General features: G+C 44.7%; 1 protein-coding gene across 1 annotated transcript in view; it reads right to left on the bottom strand.

The window, feature by feature from the left end:
* Window positions 1–758: 758 nt before the first annotated feature.
* LOC146808743 (pregnancy-specific beta-1-glycoprotein 1-like) overlaps window positions 759–21558 on the bottom strand; it is a 321140-nt gene continuing 300340 nt past the window's right edge. Inside the window, exons 6-9 of the mRNA XM_085615560.1 lie at window positions 20014–20259; window positions 12364–12681; window positions 2460–2627; window positions 759–2374 (exon numbers count right to left, since the gene is read on the bottom strand). Of these exons, the coding sequence (XP_085471686.1) occupies window positions 2346–2374; window positions 2460–2627; window positions 12364–12681; window positions 20014–20259 (761 nt within the window). The 3' untranslated portion in view covers window positions 759–2345. The remainder of the gene's footprint in view (window positions 2375–2459; window positions 2628–12363; window positions 12682–20013; window positions 20260–21558) is intronic.

Genomic DNA, 21558 nt, shown 5'->3' on the forward strand with positions numbered 1-21558 from the left:
TAACTTGGCGCCAGCTAGGGAAAAGGACTTGCCCCCAACAATAAAGCATGGGCCCTTCTAGGCCCAGGTAAACAAGTATGGCCACAACTAAAAAGTACGGGCCCCACTGGCCCTCAGGACCCCCTCTGGGGCCTTTAAACAAAGATGGCCCACGTTGGAGCCACACGGGGCTCTGAGAAAATCATGCTCCTCTGGATGAAGCGTCCCGCTGCCAGACGGGGCCTTTCTGGCTCTGTGCCGCTCCCAGGCACTACCTGAATACCCACCTCGAGCTCCACTCACCAGCTGGGGCGAAGGCAGGATGCTCCTCTGATGGCGTGGAGCTGGGGCAGACGCCGCGCTTCTTTCTAATGTCCCGGTCGAGCTGGTGCTGCCCGCGGGACTCCTTTTTCACTACGGGGGTCCCGCAGGGCGCACTTCTGGGTCGCGGCCTGCTCCGGCCGCCTCTTCTTCACCCGGTCCCTCTTCTGGGACCGGGACTCTGCAGTGGCACGGCCGGCACCGGCGTGGGGCTTCCCTTCCACAGGAGCCCCGCGCTGCTCTCGGCGGCCTCGGGCGCTTTGCTAGACTTCCTCCTTCCGGTCCTGCCGCGGCCCCGCCCCCATCACAGGCAGACTTGCCTGACTTCCGGGGTGGCCGCGGCGGGACTGCAGCGGCAATCACGGCAGCGGAAAATGAGGGGTAGGCTCCCTCGGTACCAGAAATACGCCATCAAGGGTAAAGTCGCGGGGTGGGCACCCGCGCACAAAATATCGGCCAAGTCGCGGGGTGGACACTTGCCTAAAATCATTAATATAAAGCGGGGTAGGCTCCCGCTCGAGCTGGCACCAATGCGGGGTGGGCTCCCGCTGGAAGCCCGGAATGTGGGGAATCCCACGAAGGTGATTGCAGCCCAGCGCTGCGAGGGGGAGGCAGAAGCGTTCCCTCCTGGTGTAAATACCACGCTCTGCAAAACAATAAAAGAATAAAGCGCTCCCGAGGCGCTAGGAGGTACAAAGCCACAAAGTTCCAAGGAATAGCCACTGGAGCAAAAGGGTCCCAGTAACAAGGCCCTCACAGATGAAGAGGGCACTGCAGGGCAGAAGGGTCCCCCAAAAAGAAGTCCTCCAGGTATCCAGGGGCTGGGCAGGGCCCAGGGAGGCAAGCATTCCCCTGAGCCCCAGCAGCAGCACGCCCCTGGTAGTTTCCAGTCAAAAACAAGAACATTTTCATGGGGTCACAGCCCCTTCTTCTATACAGCATTTTCCTTTGTTCTGCAACTGTAGGGCAAGGGGAGAACCAGATACAACTGGTTCAGGAGCACTTTGTTTTGCCCAACTCCCCTCTCTATTCACAGGACAGGCCAGGGACATCAGACGCACCACAGGAGGTGGAGCCAGCATTGTGAAGGGAAGGCCCAGCCCTATTCAGGTCCCAGGTGCAACTCCTCCCTCCCATCTACATGCAGATCTCTCTATTCACCACCGGGCAGACTCACCCTGGCTCCTGGAATTCCCCGGCCCTCTCAGCTCCTTTCAATCACAAGCCAGACAGGCAATTCACATCACACAGCACACCGACATGCCAACTTCTAGAAGTGGCACTTCCCCACCAGTCACCATAAATCTGCGCACACCATTGCGCAGCATTTATTCCCACGATTTTGCACATACCAAACTCGCCCCTGCACTCCTCTCACCTTAGGAACTACCATGGACACACCTATCCCCCATGCATTCCTATGGGAGGGCAGGCCAGTCTCACTACATGTAACACAGAGCGCACACACTTTACACTGGGACACAGTGCTAAAAGTGCCTATAGGCCTAAAACTACTAACACTACATAGGGGAAAAGGCCAGGATAAATGCAAATAGTTTGGGGGTGAACCTGCCAAAAGGGCCAGGTCCAACAGTATGGAAGAAAATGAGACCCAAGAGACTGGATTATTATGTGTGTTCTTACTCTTCAGGTAGTGTGTAGGTTTGTTTATAGTCTCCTTCTCATATTTCTCAACTCCTGTGTCTATTTTTGAATTTTCCGTCCTTTCTCCCTAAATTTGTACCATTTCTTTTATGCTCACTGATTATCTGCATAACTTATTTCTGACATACGTATCGTCCTATTCTAATTGGACTGGGAAAAAGGATGTGTTGGATTCTGTACCTTTAAGCTTATATTGAGTTTATAGTGAGGTTTCTAGGGTGTAGTGCCTGCTAATGGTTAAAGGTTAGATGAATTTCCCTTAATAAATATTAATAATCATCTATTGCCGGTGGTCCCCATTTGTAAAAAGAAGAAAACAAATGTAACAATTTGCCCAGACTTACTGCCTTTATTCGACTGAGTTCCAGAAGAAAGAAGGCTTACCTGTTGGATGTTCTCAGCTTTTTATCTGTAGAGAAGGAAAACATGCTGTCAGCATCCCAACTCCCTCACAGGTCCTCACTGGAAGGAGCGCCTCTTTGGCTCTTACTCACCTTTCTTTTTCTTTAGAACACAGTACACCGTGACTCCAATGATCACCACCACGGCTAGCACCCCGACGACAATACCAGCGATCGCCCCAGCCGACAGTCCTCCAGCATTGTCATTTGGACGGGTCACAGGTGGAGTGGTCGTGGACGTGGTTACTGTTGTGGATGTCTCTGTCAAATAGAAGCAAGAGAATTTTAATGGGAAGTCTGAATCTATCTGTTGTTAGATCCACACCCACCAAAGACCCAAAACCAAAACGGAAATGTCCAGCAGGTAGAAGAAGTTATAAACCTCACAGAAAATGGATTTTAATTTGAGCTGTTAACCTACATCAGAAAATAACTGCCTGGTGAAGAAATCTGTTGTAGCCTAGTTTCTAAACTACAATTTCACGTCACAGTGCATTGTGGTCATTGAGGTTGTTCATCGCATCAACAGATAGTTATTTTGCTTCAATGCCACGACCAGTGCATATTAAGTTTTATTTTAGCTACTCAAAAATGTGTATGAAATGAAGATAAGTTCAACCTGGGAAAATTAACAATGATTGTGATGCACTGGGACCAGATTCATGCAATACCCCAATAGAGACTAAAGGATTCCTTGTATGAAATTCTCAGTATAAACAGTATGTTACTCAGTGTAAACTGTATGATCCTCAGTGCAAACTCTATGGTCCTCAGTGTAAACTGTATGCTCCTCAGGGTAAGCTGAATGATCTTCAGTGTAAACTGTATCAACCTCAGTACAAACTTTAAACTGTATGATCCTCAGTGTAAATCACTGATCTTCAGCATAATCTTTATGATCCTCAACGTAAACTGTATGGTACTCAGTGTAAACTGAACGATTTTCATTGTAAACTGTACAATCCTTGGTGTAAACTGCAAGATCTTCAGTGCAAACTGTATGATCCTCGGTGTAAACTTTAAACTATATGAACCTCAGTGTAAACTCTAAGATCCTCAGTGTAAATTGTTTGATCTTCAGGGTAAACTACATGATCCTCAGTATAATGTGTATGATCCTCAATGCAAATCATCAGAATAATCTTTATGATCCTCACTGTGAACTGTATAATCCTTGGTGTACACTGTAAGATCTTCAGTGTAAACTGTATGATCCTCGGTGTATACTGAACAATGCTCAGTATAACGTGTATAAACCTCAGTGTAAACTTTTCAATCCTCAGTGTAAATTGTACGATCCTTAGTGTAAACTGTATGATCTTCAGTGGAAACTGTATGATCCTCAGTGTAAATTGGATGATCCACAGCATAATCTGTATGATCCACAGCATAATCTGTACGATCTTCAATGTAAACGGTATAATCCTCAGTATAACCTGTACGATCTTCAATGTAAACGGTATGATCCTCAGCATAATCGTTAAAATACTCATTGTAAACTGTATGACACTCAATGTAAACTGAACAATCCTCAGTGTAAAACTGTGCAACCCTCGGTATAAACTGTAAAATCTTCAGTGTAAACTGTTTTCGATCCTCACTGTAAATTGTCAATTCTCAGTGTAAACTCTATGATCCTCAATGTAAATGGTAAGATCTTCACTGTAAATTGTCTGATCTTTCACCATAAACTGTATGATCCTCAATGTAAACGGTATTATCCACCGCATAATCTTTGTGATCCTCAATGTAAGCTGTATAACACTCAGTGTAAACTGTATGATCCTCGGTATAAACTAAATATTCCTCAATGTAAACTGCAGGATCATCAATGTGAACTGCACAATCCTTGCTGTACACTGTATGATCCTCAGAGTACACTGTAAGATCTTCGGTATAAACTGTATGACCTTTGATGTAAATTGTAAGCTCTTCATTGCAAACTGAATGATCTTCAGGGTGAACTGTATGATGCTTGGTGTAAACTGTACAAACCTCAGTGTAAACTGTTCGATCCTCAGTGTAAATTGTACAATCCTCAGTGTGAACTCTATAAATCCTCAGTGTCAACTTTAAACTGTAATATCCTCAGTGTAAAATGTCTGATCTTCAGTGTAAACTCTATGTTCCTCAGTATAAACTGTAAGACCTCAGTGTAAATTGTATGATCTTTAGGGTAACTGTAAATGGTATGATCCTCAGCATGATCTTTATGATACTCAATGTAAACTGTATTACACTCAGTGTAAACTGTAACATCCTCAAGGTAAGCTGAAATATCTTCAGTGCAAACTGTATGAGCCTTAGTGTAAATTGCATGAGCTTCAGTGTAAACTGAATGATCTTCAGGGTAAACTGCATGATCCTCGGTGTAAACTGTAAGAACTTCAGTGTAAACTGTAGGATCTTCAGTGTAAACTGTAGGATCTTCAGTGTAAACTGTAGGATCTTCAGTATAAACTGTAGGATCTTCAGTGTAAACTGTTTGATTCTCAGTGCAAATTGTTGATTCTCAGTGTAAACTGTATGATCCTCAGTATAAACTTTAAGCTGTATGATCCTCAATATAAAATGTAAGATCCTCAGTGTAAATTGCCTGATTTTCAGCATAAACTGTATGATCATCAATGTAAGCTGTATCACACTCAGTGTAAACTGAACAATCCTCAGTGTAAGCTGAACGATCGTCAGTGTAAACTGTACAATCCTCGGTGTAAACTAAATAATCCTCAGTGTAAACTGTGTGATCCTCAGTGTAATCTGTATGACCGTAAGTGAATCTTCAGTGTAAACTGTATTATCCTCAGTTCAAACTGTATGATACTTGGATTGAACTGTAGGATTCTCAGGGTTAACTGGATGATGCTCAGTGTGAACGCTATGATGCTAAGTGTAAACTGTATGAGCTTCGGAGTAAAATGTGTGATCCTCAGTGTAAACCTTAGGTTTGTTAGTGTAAATGGTAAGATCCTCAGGGTAAACTGTCTGGTCATCAGAGTAAACTGTACGAGCTTTAGTGTAAACTGTATGGGCCTCAGTGTAAACAGTATTATCCTCACTGGATAATCCTAAATGTAAACTGTAAGATCCTCGGTGTAAACTGTATGGGAGCTAGGAGTAAAGGCGCGTGGCAGGAATCTACAACCCCCAAAATCTGAACCTCACTTCCTGGAAAGCAGCCCTTCCATCTGGAGCGTGGATGTCCACTGACACTCTTAGGGGTCTTTCCCACTATCACCGAAGGTGCTGCAGCTCTTTCAGGTCTTCAGGCTCAGTCCACCTGCCCATGATGCATCTAGAAGTGGTCAGACTGTCTGTGTGGGAGGACATGCCTTACTCATGAGGTAACGCCATGAATTTGCATCTCATCTTACCACCCAATGTCACTGTGAAGCTGTCTGCCACCTTATTAAATATAGGTCAGTGGCTTCAGGCACCTGTTGAAAAGATCCTTGTGTATTCCAATGGGAAAAGCTTAGATTTAGCCTCTCATCCTGAGTTTGATAAAAATGAGTACCGTAAGATAGCCCCAGCCTTTCATCATTCAGTGTTGATGAAGCTAGCGTCTTTCAGTTGTAGAGTACAAAAACGCACTGGCCCGTATTTATCAAGTTTTTGCATTGTCCTTGCATCGTGCAAGGTGACGCATGGACAATGCAAAGGCTTCAGTAATATTTATATAGCTACGCAAGGCCTAATTTCCCTGGCCTTACGTGGCTTTGCAAATAAATGTAACACAACGCAACGGCTCGCACTACTTTACATTTCAAGCTGTGAAGCGTTCCGTGGGTACAGCATAGACATTCACACGCATCCACCTGTGGATTTTGGCATATTTCAGATTTACTAAGGCCACTAAAACTTGAAACATGTCAAAAGGATTTGCCTTCCCCAGTAAAATGCAACAAGGGGAATTAATTTCTTTTCACCTCGTTACTTCCTCTTTCCATGTGAGGCGTAACTAGGTAAAAATAACTTTATTTCTCCTCGTTATTTCCTCTTTCCATGTGCACTGCATTTTGCAGCACACATGGAAAGTGAAAAATGTCACTATGTATTGCATTCATGCAGGAAAGTTTCCCATCCCCGGGGTTGGAAGGTTTCCCATGTATACATTTGTTTAAAACGGTACATTTCTCCTGCAATGTTTGTGATTAGTTGCATTTCCTTATCCTATCAATAGAGGAATCAATTCACCATGAAATTAAAAAGTAAGTGACTTTCATTAATAATTAAGCAATACTTGTGCATAAAAGTGGCAGTCTGTGGCATATTATGGGCTTTCATGATACGGTGGTGCCCATCCCTGATATGATGCTGCCCATGGCTCGTGGTATTTTTATGCCACAATGGTGTTCACCCTTGGCATAATGCTACATCTGGAATAACGTTGATATTTCTTGATATACTCTAGGCATCCATGGCATGTGCAACAATGGTGTGCTCCCCTGCAGGATGCTACTCCATGTGCAATGTTGGGACATAATAGTGGTAATTATTGGCATCCTGTGGGCTTCCATGGCATGAGAAGGACCACTCTGGCACAATGATGACGAAACTACTTGCCATGAAATGGCCATTGTTTTTTTGTGGTGGTGATATTTGAATGCAAGGCGGAATCTGTCAATGTGTGAAACACTGAGATTTACAAATCAAATGTGTATTTACTGAAACATAATATTTCTCATGAAAAATTGCTTTTCATGAAAGTAGCAAGAATATTTTTGGACATTTGGGTGTATTTATTTGAATAGAAATCTTCTATATGATAGAGTTGGAAAATTGCCCTTGTTGCAGGGTCACCCCCAGACCTTTTGCCTTCCTCATCCTACTTTTTGCTGAATTCGTTTTTGTTGGTTTTAGGACTCTGGGCATTTTACCACTGCTAACCAGCACTAAAGAGCATGCGATCTCTCCTAAACATGGTAAAATTGGCTTATGCCTTGGCTAAATTGGCTCATACCAAATTGGCATATTTAATTTACTTATAAGTCACTAGTGAAGTGCACCACATTAGCCCAGGACCTGTAAATTAAATGCTACTAGTGGGCCTGCAGCACTGATTGTGGCACCCACTTAAGTATCTCTTTTACCATGTCTCAGCCCTGCCATTGCAAAGTCGGTGTGTGCAGTTTGAACTGCCATTTTGAGCTGGCAAAATAAACATTTTGCCAGGCCCTAAACTTCCTTTATAATACATTTGTCACCCCTCGGGGGTGGAGGGGGAGGGGCTGACCAGCCCAGATGGCAGGGTACAATATATTTACTTTTAAGTTTTACACGGCCCGTTACTTAAAAACTCTTACATGTATTCTACACTACTGCAGGGCCTATATCTCCAATAGGATAATATTGGGATTAATTTAATTCATCATATAAGTGTAATTGCCAAATGGGTAGATATGCCTGGTTTGGTGTCGCTCGAATCCTAATTTAAAATTCTAATCTATGGTGAAGCTGGATTTTGAATTGCGAGTCTGAAAATGCCACTTTTAGAAAGTTGCATTTTCTTGTTTTAGCCATTTGGTGCCTGTACCATGACTGGATGTCAGTGGCAGATTGGCTTTGTGTATTGCTCCTACAGAACCACACACAGTGGGAGCTTAAGTGTGCCTCAATGGGCCAACTCTGGCAGGATGGGAAGGCTTCACTTACACATGAATAGACCTGTCTCCACACAAAAGGCTACATACCCCCTGTAGTTAGTCTGGAGCCAGGGCAGGGTAGGCAGGTCATCTGTGCACTTCAAATACATGTCTTTGAAGTCTCCCCCACTTCAAAGGCACCACTGGGTATAAAGAATAGACCTCAGACACCATAATTTCAGTACACTTCTGGACCTGCGGATACTCTGCCAGGAAGAAGGACCCCTATGCTGCTGAAGGACTGCCACTTTACAAGACACATACATTTACATTTACAAGACAAGACACTCTGCTGAATTCCTGCTTTGCTGTGCTGATCTGCTGCCTGCTGCACTCTTGCCTGGGGGGAAGGACAGAAACTGCATCTCTTGACCCCAGAACAGAGTGACTCTACGGGCTAGTTGGCTGGCCCCCTAATCTGACACCTAATCGGAAGCCTCAGGGACATAACAGAGGTCTAACCCCTGTAGCCGAACTCTGCAATCTGTGAGTCTGCCCTGACAATTGGTGCCACCCCAGTCCTGGAGACTTGGAAGTTGGCTTAAGGTGGTTGTCAGCAGAACCGACACATCTTCCCTGCTGAGTGACATATTCCAGGGCAGAACTAACAATTGCAGTGCATCTCCTTGTCTGAGTGCCACAATCCCAAGCACAACCAATGCATCGCCTTTGCTGCGTGGATTGGATCTGCTGCAAAAGACTTGCATCACCACCGCCTCCTGCTTCTTGAGACGACGCATCACCTTCAGAACTGCTGCTGTGCATCGCATCCCTCGTCAACAGCAGCCTCGACGATAACAAAACCCTGCATCACAGCTTCACCGCTCATCGAAATTGATGCATCGCCTCAGCTGTGCCTTGCATCCTTGACACCGGAATTCACATCGCAAGCTCTGTTGGCAGGATCCTCAACGTCGATCCAAGTGGACCACACAACTCAATCTGACCACATTTTGGAACCATTGCATCTTCAATGTGGAACTAGTCACGGCTCCGCAACCAGGATTTAAGGTACTCTGTTCAACGGGTCTAACTGTGTCCCTGTAGCTTGCCTGCAGTCCATCATGGCTAGCCTGACTTTGTCCCAGTCTGGCTTGACCAGATATCTCAAATAGCACTTGGTGCTTTTGATATTATTTCTCACTAGAAACTTTGCATTTCAATAACTCTAGTTCTACTCATTGGATGCTTGCTGTTTTGATCTTAATTTATTCATTAAAGCCAGATCCTTTTTTCTAATTTGGGGTGGTATTTTTTTGTGTGGTGTTTTCAATGTTTTACTGGTTGAAGTGTTGCACAAATAATTTACATGAAGACTCTAAGTTAAGCCTGACTGCTCTGTGCAAAACTACCAGAGGGTGAGCAAGGGTTAACTTAGGGTGTGCCTGCCTCTAACTCTAACTAGGATTATGGTTGCTTCCATGGCTCACACCCCAGTCAACCAACAACCCAATTTGTAACAGATTGGATAATCTGTATATTTACTTTTGTGAGATGTATTGTGTTTTTCCTTGGTGCAGCGGGTGCTTCACTTGAGGCCTGAGCTTATAAGAACTGTAGCAGTATCTCTGCTGTTTGAGCTTTTAACATCTGCCTAACTGTACTATCTATCGCCTGATAAGTGAGTTCTCTGAAACTTTTAATGTTACTTCCAAACAGCATGTCAGTCACAATGACTGACAATCTACTTCTAGCCCCACCCTCTTAAATGCATATATGATCCTTCTGGCCAAAGTAATTCGTGCACACAACATCGACATCCTCTTACATACCAACACCATGCAACTCATACTCTCCCTCTCGCATAAGACCCCCAACACAGCAAACAAATTGTCTGCATATATGACCGAAGTCGCTAGCTGGGTGAAAGCCAACTGTCTTAAGCCCAACACCGACAAGACAGAAGTAGTGATCTTCAGCAAGAACACCTCACCATGGAATTCCAACTGGTGGCTGGCCAAACTTGCACCTACATCCAGCAGCCACATCAGGAACATCAGAAAAGTCAAGAACAGCAAAATGGACATAATACACAGGTCAATGCTGTCACTGCATCCTACTTCCACACCCTAAAGATGCTGAGAGAGATATTTACATGGTTCACAAGTCACACTATTATAAACAATGGGGTATTCCCAAAAGGTCCCTGGGTATCGGTTATTATAAAGAAACAATGGTCCTGGACCAATTATTCAAGGAAGAGTTAGATTAACAGAATTAACAACTTATTTGAGTTTACATTAACCAGCTCCCAAACGTCTGTAAATCGTGAAAATAAATGTGCAGAAAAAACCACTAAGTATTATTACAATATATTTATTTAGTCATTTAAAGAAACAATCATTAGAGGGTCAAGAAGGTAGGAAAATGTTCTAGGGAACGTGTAAGAAGGAGTGCTCAAGTGTATATATAGGAGTCAAGAGAGCTCAAAGTGTGTAGAAAAGTAAAGGGCATATATTTACAAGACTGTACAAAACTGATTATCAATAAACAGTTAGATGTAAACTGGCCACATGCAAATTATTCATTTGAATTTGTAAGGAGAGTTTCCTTAAGGCTGTAAACAGGGGTAATGGGGAAGGGGAAATTGGCCAGGTGCGGTAGGGAGTAGCATCGACGTTTTGATCCGGCTTATTGGCAAAAGAAGGACTTTAATACCTCAGCTATACGGATCTTCCTCAGGACAAGGGGACGGGTGAAGTGACCCTCATCACTCTTGCAATGCTCAATTGGAGTCCAAAACCTGGTTACACCAATGCCCGTAACATGGCAAGGGCCAGCTAAGGACAATTCCCGTTATTCAGTAGAAATAGACCATGGCGGTGGTGCCCAAACCATCCATGGAACGTAATATTCAGATCCTTATTTGTGGCAAAAGTCCTTAATCCTACCGCGATGGAGAAAGGACGTCGATCAGATCGTCTCCAGTTGTAAAAATCACGCTGTGCCCTGGATTGCCTGATTCATTCAGACAACTTTTGCCACAAATACGGATCTGAATATTACATTCCATGCATGGTTTAGGCACCACCGCAGATCAGAAGGACGGGTGTTCTCTTACACCGGTTCGAAATCACTGAATGACCTCACACTCCACATCAGAGCCTCCTCCTCTCTTCTTGAATTCCGCAAGAAGGTGAAGCAATGGCTTTTCAATTAACTAACCTACCGCAGGCAGAGCTAGGCACACACACCTGTTCTGCACCAGAATACTGTTGTGGGTCATTGTGCACCTTACAAATACACATATCATGACAGAACAGAACATAGAATAGCATAGCATTGCATAAGATGACATAACATAGCATAGCATAACATAATGGACAATGGTAGGAAGTAGAATATAAAAGTGAAAAAAATTATACATGCATATATCAATAATTGACAAAGTGAAATTGCATTCCCAATGTTTTGATTGTTTCCAATTCCCATGGCAACGTAGCCAAATTTGATTAAATTTGTGATCAAAAGTCAGCTTTGTCCACGTTCTTTAAAGTTTTCTTGCAAACAATCATAATAATGGAATTTTTCATGAGTGCCCGATTTAGGACCGATGGGTTTGTAGCCAATTAGGTAAAAATGATGCTTGTTATATCTTGGAGGAAAAACCCTTCCGCCCCAAGTTTTACTGAAGCAGTTACAGCTTGCTCACTTTTCCTACTTGCTGGGTGACATCTGTGGTACCTCTGCCCTCCTGATCGACCACCATTAAACTTCAGCAGCCCCCACTGTCACACGCAGTTTTAAAAGTTCCTCAACCTTCAGTGAGTATGGCACCCCTTGAAGAGTATTTCATCCCTTGGTACAAAATCCTGCCTTCGCCACTGTTACCAATCTTGGAAAACATTACATACACCCAAACACAGAATAACACGTCCTAGAGAAATGGCTGCTTCTTGCTATGTCAGGGTGTATAAGTAGAGCCCTCTCAAAGACAGTATGATTGTAGACTATTGAGGGGTCACATGAGGGTGGTAGAGCAGAGTGTACAAATGTGCTACCTTGTGTCTGGGGTGTTTTACTCCTATGAAGCAACCATCTTCATGGAAGCTATCAGGGAGTAAAGGACCTCGCTACCATACCACATCTTCAGTGCATCCTGCTCTTCATGGTGGCCATTGATATATGTATCCATTCTTTCTGGTACATTCCTACTCCAGAGATTGAATAAGTCAAGATCTCATTTTAATCACAGAAAAGTGGGATAAGAACCCCTAGGAACGGGCACGTGTACCACTCATGAATCTGGTGGGGCGATTTAATTAAACAATCCCTATTTCCTCCCACCCTTTATGAGAACATATGCTCTAAGTGCTCCAAGCCACTGAACACAGGCCCACTCTCAAGATTACCTGGTGCTGGAGAGACATGGACCCGGAATGAAAAGTTAGTTGCTCCCAGGAGATTCTCAGCCCGGCAGACGTAGTCACCGCTGTCGCTCTGCATCGCACTGGCAATCACCATCCGGGAGAAGGTGGCATTGGAGGTGATTTCCACTCTTCCGCCCGGTGCAATGTTGGATGTGGCATTAAACCACATGAAGGTGGCTGGGAGAACCCCTGCTGAAGACACCCGGCTGCTGCTCAGCAAGTTCACAGCCAGAGACACAGGCTCTCCTCCGATCACGGATGATGTGGTGTTGTCCTTAAATCCTGGATCCTGTGGTAATTCTGTGAAGTTTAACATTAGAGTTAATGGGGGGCCTGTGAGAGAGGAAGTGAAAGAGAGTGTGTTTATGAGAGTGATGGAGATTTGGAACCTTTCACAAGGTGAGAGCACAGACTAAGAGGAGCTTGCAGACACACCGAGAGGGAGACAATCCAAGCTACAAATAGATTACAGGTATTTTGACCTTCCCTCAGCATACACCCTTGGGCTGTTCCAGCATTGCCTTTTCCGTTCAACTGATATTATTTTGCTTTGATCCAAGACTGTTATAGAGTCTCCAGGCCTTGCATCTGGAGGCAATGAGTATGACATCTGGTGTGTACAAGCATTCACCTCTCACGGCCGCATACACTTCCACAGTGTATCCAATTTTGGCTTTGACTCTCTCCTAGGTTACAATACTGGCTGTATTGAGACACAGTTTTAGCACACATTTATCCTCGACTATGAGACTGATGGCAGGCCTTGTGCCAGAGGTAATTAAAATGGCGCATACCTCGGTTATCATTATAATTCAGCATCCATTATTATTGTCATACACTCTTGTAATCTATTTTAGGGACAGTTTTGGCCTAGGTTAGTACTTGTTTTGTTGTGAATTCGGCCCCATTGTCTGGGTCAGGGGTCTCCAACCTTTCTGTAATAAGAGCTACTTGTGTTCAATGAAACTCATCGAGAGCTACTAATGTTATTATTGATGTAAAAGTGACCACATCAGACACTATTACAGTCCAGGCTACAAGATTACCACCAGCAATCACCTCAGTGCATCAAGCATGGTTGCCAGCAGTAATGTATAAGAGGTTTGGTGAACATGGAGCGCCTCTACATGGGTAAGTACATATCTGCTTTAGCTGCAAAGCCTCTGGCACCAAGCTAAAACTTAAAAAAAAAAATCTTATCAATACCACATTATTTATCAGTCAAATATCAGCTTTAAATATTTTTGGGAAATCAGCCATCTTTTTCCAAATATCAGTTTATGAGTTCTGAAAATAAACACATTTTCATCTCTACTATACACTCTGAATTTTGGTATATGTATATTAATTCAACCAAGTACAAGCTTCAAATGTAGTAGTCTGAGCTGCACAAAAGTGACCTACTTACAGGCACCTGGAGAGCTACCAGTAGCTCATTTGCTACTCGTCGGAGAAGCCTGGTCTAGGTGAACAATCCTAGAGTCTGCCACGCTGGTTGATTACTGATCAGATTGTAGGCACCTCCAGTGCTATAGACGCATGTGGCTGCTCCCTCACCTGCAGTGTCCTTGACATGTATGACCTTGTTACCATACAAATCAGAGTGGACATTACTCTCTTTCCCCTTCTTTTCCCTACTCCCTATTTTTTCCATTATTTTAGGTGATCTTTTACTACTGCTATGTATCACATCTCAGACATGATTTTGAATGTCCTAATCATAATCCTTTAACTACATATGGATCGTAACATCTTCGACGCTGACACACTGACCTTATTCACTCTGTCTGATTTATTGTAGGAGTAGAAGCTTTTGTAAAGACGAGTGTTTCAGAGTCTTTATGAAAAGAAGTTTTATTGAAGGAAAATGGCCCTTGATGGTCTGCTCTCTGCTCCCGGTGCAACCGCTCTGCCTACATTCCAGAATCACCTCACAAGCCCGAGACAGTTACCTAGGAGCGAGGAGCATTCCACAAGAATAGTATAAACATATGCATACATATGAAATATCAGGGATATAACATATCTCCCTTCTAACAATAAAAAAACAAGTAAAAATACCCCAACAGCAAACAAAATAAACAAAGAACAATCCTAAGGGGTTAATAACAATGTGTTAATCACATGTGTAATCATCAAGAAATGTTGGTCTGACAATGGTGCGGAAGGAGTGACGAGTTGTGACAGGATCAACAGTATATTTTCTTTGTGAAATTCTCTCATTGGAGGTGGGATTAAAACTCCTGGAACATTGAAATTTAGGACATTGAAATTTCAACCATTCTTCTTGTTCAGTAGCATTGCATATGGATACCTTTCTAGTGTTCCACCAATTTCCAACTGCAAGTTTTACACAATTACCTTTGACATACACAATCTCCTTGAGACACAACCATTTAGAAGCACCCTTTTTTGTTTTGTCACCTATATAAACTCTTACAAACATGCCAGACTTAAAAGATCGACGCGGTTTGTGAATGTGTGTGTTATGTCTTTGACCATAAGAATTCTGATACTCTTTAACACGGACTCTTATTTCTTCATGATCAACCTCACTTTTGCGTGCCCTATCCATCCAGGCAGGCACAGCTACAGTACAAGGTACTCTTTCCTTGAGAAGACTGAAAGGGATTTCTTTAGTGATCAAATGCGGAGTGGTTCTATAACACCATAACATCTCTTTAACCTGTTGTTTATGGTTCAAACCACTGTTACCTGCAAGTTGTATGTTCTCAACAAGCACTCTGTTGAACCTCTCAACTAAACCATTTCCCCTTGGATGGTACACAGGGGTCTTAGTATGTTTAATGCCCCATGCCAATAAAAAATTCTCAATTCCGCAGAAATAAATTGAGGACCATTGTCAGAAACAATTTCAGCAGGACAACCCTCCCTTCTAAAAATGTCCTCACAAAAAGTTATTACAACACTTCGCATGCAGTGGCCCATTTTGCAGCGGCTTTCTCTGCCAGGATTAAAACAAATTCTGCTCTGATGGCTGCCGTTTCCAGCTGTACAGGTTTAAATTCTGCCCCCATCCGGACAGCACCGATCAGTTTTTCCTCCACCTTAGCCAACTTTATTTGGAGCTCCTGAATCTGCGCTTTCTCTTGTTTATTCTTTCTCAAAGAAACTGTAGTGTTTCCCCTTGGAGACACGCTTTCAGTGCGTCCCAGACAACCATAATTGGGGCCAAACTAATGTTTTTTTCGAGAAAGTCCTGGATCCAGCTTTTCATATGAATTTGGTAACTCATATCAAGCAATAATACTCTCTCAAAGCTCCAAGTCGAAACTTCCTTATGGAGCGCTAAACCCTTTGGATTTCAAATCAACGGGTTATGGTCTGACAAACATCGTGGTACAATATCAATTTTACTTGGAGCAGGGAAGGCGATACCAGAAAATAGTCCAATCTTGCAAAAGAATGACGAGGAGCTGAATAAAAAGTGTACCCTGGCTGATTCATTTAAGCTTGGATCAGGCATCCACAAGCCCGTGTATGTATTAAATTCCTTAAGGCCTGTAAGATCTTTGGTTTCCGGCCTGTATACCTCCATTGATTATTCGCCCCCTAGTTACTAGGTAGATTGATGTTTAAATCCCCACGTACAATAACTGGGAGGGGCCAGAGGGCTATTTCCTCGCAAACCCAATTTATTACTCCGGGATCATCATCAATATTCCCGTATATTCAACAAAGAGTAAAAGAAAATTCTGTGTTTAGCGGGCATTCTGTTAAGACCCATCTCCCATAAGGATCAGATTTGGTGCAAGAGGGCTGGAGTAAGCAGTTACGTTGAGCCAAAATACCTACGCCTTTCGCATGTGCCCCCTGAGATGTCCCTCCAATTACGCTATATCCCAATGAGTTTAAAAGATGTACCTGGGACCCCTCAATGTGCATTTCCTGAAGGCAGACAACGTCAGCCCCATCAGTCGTAACCCTTGGAAAACCTTCTGTCTTTTCCGCACATCATGTAAGCTACAAATATTTAGAGAAACAATTCTAAAGTATGTAGCGTTGGTCATAATAATGCAATACTATGTTTGAAAATAGCATCAAAATATATGCTATACATAGCCAATCTCCCAGAGGTGCCCTGTCTGACTCTAGGAAATCGATTATCTTGCAGGAGAAAAGACTCCAAACTTTTGTTTCTTCAATAAGTAATTGTTAAACTTATAGTGACAAAAAAAACAAAAGGGACCCTTCCCAATCTAGCTCTCCCTGCCCTTCCTTCAGCCTCTGCCCTCCCCCCACCTCCTCCCCTCCTCCCCCTCAAAAATAGAGCAATCAAGTAAAACCTGAATGATGACCACCTGTAGTAAAACCCCGCCACCCAGCCCCGCAAAACATTTCTGGCAAAGATTTAAACCTATTTAGGCCAATAAAACGAGGGAATACAAAACCATTACTTTTGCCTCAGCTTTCAAGACCGTAGGCTTTAAATTTGGTCCAGCCCTAGATCACCCTTGAATCCCTCGCTTCTTTCCCTCCCTCCTAAGCCCAAACAAGAACCTGCCAGGTGCCTTTCACATACACTCTGCCCATGCAGAAAAAAAGAGAAAAAAAGGTAGTTTTAGTATTTAGGTTTGGGACTTATTGTACATGGTGGTAGCTAACGTTATCCCTTCCTGACCTTAATTTCGCTAAGGTATTCTTGGACTTTAACTTCAGACATAAACATGTGTGAGGACCATTCAGAATAACTTTTAGTTTAGCAGGGTTCTTTAAAAATACATGTGCGCCCAGCAGCTGAAAAGGTGAGAGTAGCTGACGAAGACTCCACCTCAGTTCCAACATTTGGCAAAAGTCCAGCTTTGCAAAAAAGGATACCTCTCAAAGCTCTTCTGGGAATTTGGTCGGACTTGTTCATAGACCATTTGCCTGAGCAAAAAGTTTCCGAAGAACACCAGAAAGGCTCTGGGCTTCTCTCCCCCACTGACATGTTGTTTCTTCAAAGTGAAAGGAAAACTTTGAGCCCGCTGGATCTCATGCTCGCAGTTCCAATCTGTATGTTCTGGAAAAGCCTCCTTCAGGAGTTTCACTATGTAGCGCCAGGGATCTTACCCCTCAACCCCCTCGGGTATCCCTAGTAAGCGGAGGTTGCTTCAGCACTGTCTATTCTCCTGGTCTTCCATTTTCCACATAATATCTGCCATACATGCGCTTTGAGAAGAGCATAAGCTGTTCAGAGTGGTGACTTCAGTTTCCAGGCTTTCGGTGCGGTCTTCAATCATGGTGACCCATTCCCCGATATATGAACAGGTTTTATTCAGTTTTCTCAGACCCCCTTGCATCTTTTTAGCAGCACCCTTGGCTAGTCGACTGTCTGGGCGAACTTCCTCCTGGAACTGCTTAATTGATAGTAATATAGAAGTAAAAGAGGGTTCTTCTGAAGGATCCGATACGACTCGCGGATTATCTGGGCTTGCCCGAATCTTCTCCATAAGGGAAGGTAAGTTGAGAGTCGGAATAGTCTCATTTAAGCTTTCTATGCTTCTCTAGGCACTTGCCTTCCTGCTTACTAAACGTGGTCTTCCTACTTTGCACCGTACCGGTTTCCTTACAAGAATTACTGCGATTGTTATCAGATTGGTCTCCATCGCTTGAGGTGGATGAACTTTCTTCAGCCGCGGAGTCTGTGCCATCCGGCACTGAAAAGTGTTCACCGGCCGGGTCAGAGGACAGAGTGCTTTGAGGCCTCTGGGCGCTGTTATTGCCTTGATGAGTAATTGTATAGCCACATATTTACTGCTTCAGCCCACAGGGGGTAGACTCATCCAGGGCGCTCAGATCCTTCCCCTTGAGGCCATTGTCTATAATGGCCAAAGGAGGAGCTGCAGGTTTAAGATGTTCCGGAGAATTATTAGTGTTCTCAATTGAAATCCCTTGTTGGGACCCCCCTGTCTGTACTGACTCAAAGCTTTCAATCTGCGACGTGGCAAGCTATTGATTGTTAAACAGTCCCAGTTTATTGTCTGCTGGTTCAGTATGCTCTTCACCTCCCTCAAAGCTCATTGCAGTTTTTTCCTTGGGGGCCATGGAGCTTGCACCAGGGAACAGTTTGGCTATTGAGGGTTAGGAGCCCCCGCTCTCTTTGACCGTTTCCCCCCCAGATATCCCTGTCGCTCTTTTATTGCCCCCGGCCTCCCGTTTACCTTTTGGTACAGTGTCCGCATCCGACATTGACAGACCCGCACTGGAGGATCCGGCATTGGTAGGCTTTGTCTTTGAACCCCTAGTGCCTCGGGATGCCATACTCTGTGGAAAACAATGCCGGGCTTTCCTTACGGCTCGCAGGGTCTCCGCGGAAGTGGCAAGGCTTATCAAAAGCGCTGCAGCAGCCCAAAATAGAAAAAGATCCCAAACTGTAACTGGAGCCACGTCGCTCCATGGTGTATCGATGGTGATGTTAACTCCGATCCTTCTTTGTGTGCGGCGGCGGCTTTTCCCCAGCAAACACCGAGGCTTGTGAGCCGGCATCTCAAAGCCAGGAAGCATAGCCGATGGGCGAGTTCTCTCGTAGCATGGGCGGCGGTGTAGCAGAGTGTTACATAGGTGCCCTCTTTGCTCCCACAAAATCTAGAACTACATGGTCATGAGGGGCCTCTGGTCCTGGAACAAGAGACTCTCATCCATTTCCACCCTGTTCTGCTCTCAATGAATGTAACCTGGCTTGTCCCATGCAGCAGTTCTATCACAGCAGCTCCGTGACAGTATATCTGTGGCAGCGGCTCTGTAACAGCGGCGGTGACTGCGACTCTGAGCTGAAAGCGGCTCTGCAACAGTGGCTTTGTGACAGTGGCTCTGTGGCAGATGTTCTGTGGCAGCGGCTGTGGTAGCACCTCTGTGGCAGCAACTCTGTAGCAGCGGCTCTGTGACAGCGGCTCTATGACAGCGGCTCTGTGACAGCGTCTGTGGCAGCCGCTCTGTGACAGCGGGTCTGTGACAGTGGCTCTGTGGCAGCAGCTCTGTGACAGCGGCTCAGTGGCAGCAGGTCTGTGACAGCGGCTCTATGACAGTAGCTCTGTGATAGCTGATCTGTGACAGCGGCTTGTGACAGTGGCTCAGTGATATTGATTCTGACAGCAGCTCTGTGGTCGCGGCTCTGTGACAGCGGCTCTGTGACAGCGGCTCTGTGACAGCGGCCCCGTGACTGTGACAGTAGCTCTGTGACAGCGGCTCTGTGGCGGCGGCTCTGTGACGGCGGCTCTGTGATGGCGGCTCTGTGACGGCGGCTCTGTGATGGCGGCTCTGTGAGAGCAGCTCTGTGGCAGAGGTTCTGTGGCAGCGGCTCTGTGACAGCTGCTCCTTATTAGCGAGGCATTTCCCTGCGAGATGCTGGTCTCCTCAGACTTACAACTGACGGGTAAGTCCATGACTTGTGGCACCCTTGCTCATCCCACCCTCTTTCTCAGTTTCTGGAGGCCTGGGTGAAGGTCTAAGAAGGCCACCGGGTAAAGTAGTGCCTTCAGAGCTTGGAATGTGGTGCTCTGATGTGAGCGCAGTGACAAAATAGCGTTTAAAGCTAGTGTTTATGACAATTGTTCTTAACTTGAGTCACGCACAGGCACTGAGAAACAATATGCAGCACAAGTCAAATTATGGTAAACACTAGAAACTTACCCAGTGCCAAAGAACAGTTGTCGGTGTATCCTTCCTGTGCCCCTCTGCATGTCAAGGTCATGTTAGGAGTGATATCGCTCCGGGACACGTTACGTTTTACCTCATTGTTTGCATTGGCATCAATGCTGGGGGACAGCTGCAGCTGTAAGTTGGCAGGTGGGGACCCCCCAGGCCAGGAGCATGATAACTCCACATGACTGTCACTGATACTCTGGGCTCCACACTGGATCCCTCCACTGGGTCTCACTGAAAGGGAAGAAAGAGAGATGGCGTGAGGAGCGGCTCCATACTGAGCACTGGCCTTGTGTTCACAGCACCCTGAACTGGACAACAACAAGACACCCACGTAGACCTCACATTCATATTAGGATCCCAGGTGGATCTCATGTTCAGCTCAGGATCCCATGTAGACTTTACACCCAACTCAGGATCCTGCATAGACCTCACACCTAGCTCAGGATCCCATGCAGACCTCATGCCCAGTAGGGATCCCATGAACAGCCCACACACAGCTAAGGATCACATGACCAACAGAGGATACTGTATGGACCTCACACACAGCTAAGGATATCTCTCTCCAAGCTCCTCTGAAACACTCAGGCCCCAACCTCTCAGTTCTACCAAGTAACTAAAGCATTTGTCATGATCGAACTGTAGTGAACAGTATTCACATTCTCTCGTTTAATGGCTACAAATCCAATGTCTGCCTGTACCTAACTCAATGTACTCTAGGGCACAGCACAGATCCTCTCTTCTGTGCAGTGCACTGCTGCTCACAGGGGGCAGCTCTACATCTTGGACTATGCCCTTACACTGTGGGCTAGAGTGGCTGTATCCAGCTGGAGTTGAGGTGTTCCATTATGTATAAAGACTGCAATAGTTGCCTCCACAAAGTCCACATTGATTGAACACACTGGGGCAGATTGATCAATCTTTCACGTAGCGCTATGCAGCAAGCCACCTTGCTGCACTGCACTGCTCTGTGTGATAGGAAGCGGGCAGGAGTGCAACGTATTTACCATTATACAGCATATTCCTATCCTTTCCTATTGCTGGCGCACTTTTGGCGGGAAACAACCTTTACAACGCAGTCATTACATCACACTACCTTTACAACACAGTCATTACATCGCAACATCCTTGACTTCGCATGTCATTACAACGCAGCCATTACATCGCATGTCAATACAGAGCATTTCATTACAATGCATGTCACTACAACGCATACCATTACAACACATACCATTACAATGCATAGTTTTTACCCTGACACTATCCAACACTTACCCTACTGTTGCACTCACTGGAGTGGGAATAGTAATTTTTACCCCTACAGTATCCAACACTTACCCTACTGTTGCACTCACTGGAGTGGGAATAGTAATTTTTACCCCTCCACTATCCAACACTTACCTTAAATGCAATGTAATGGTATGCATTGTAATGTTATGTGTTGTAATGGTATAATGCGATGTAATGGAATGCGTTGTAAATGTAGTTTATAAACATGCGCTGTGATGGCATGCGATGTAAAAACATGCGTCT

The sequence above is a fragment of the Triturus cristatus genome, chromosome 7 (genome assembly GCF_964204655.1).
Source record: "Triturus cristatus chromosome 7, aTriCri1.1, whole genome shotgun sequence".
Taxonomy (NCBI): domain Eukaryota; kingdom Metazoa; phylum Chordata; class Amphibia; order Caudata; family Salamandridae; genus Triturus; species Triturus cristatus.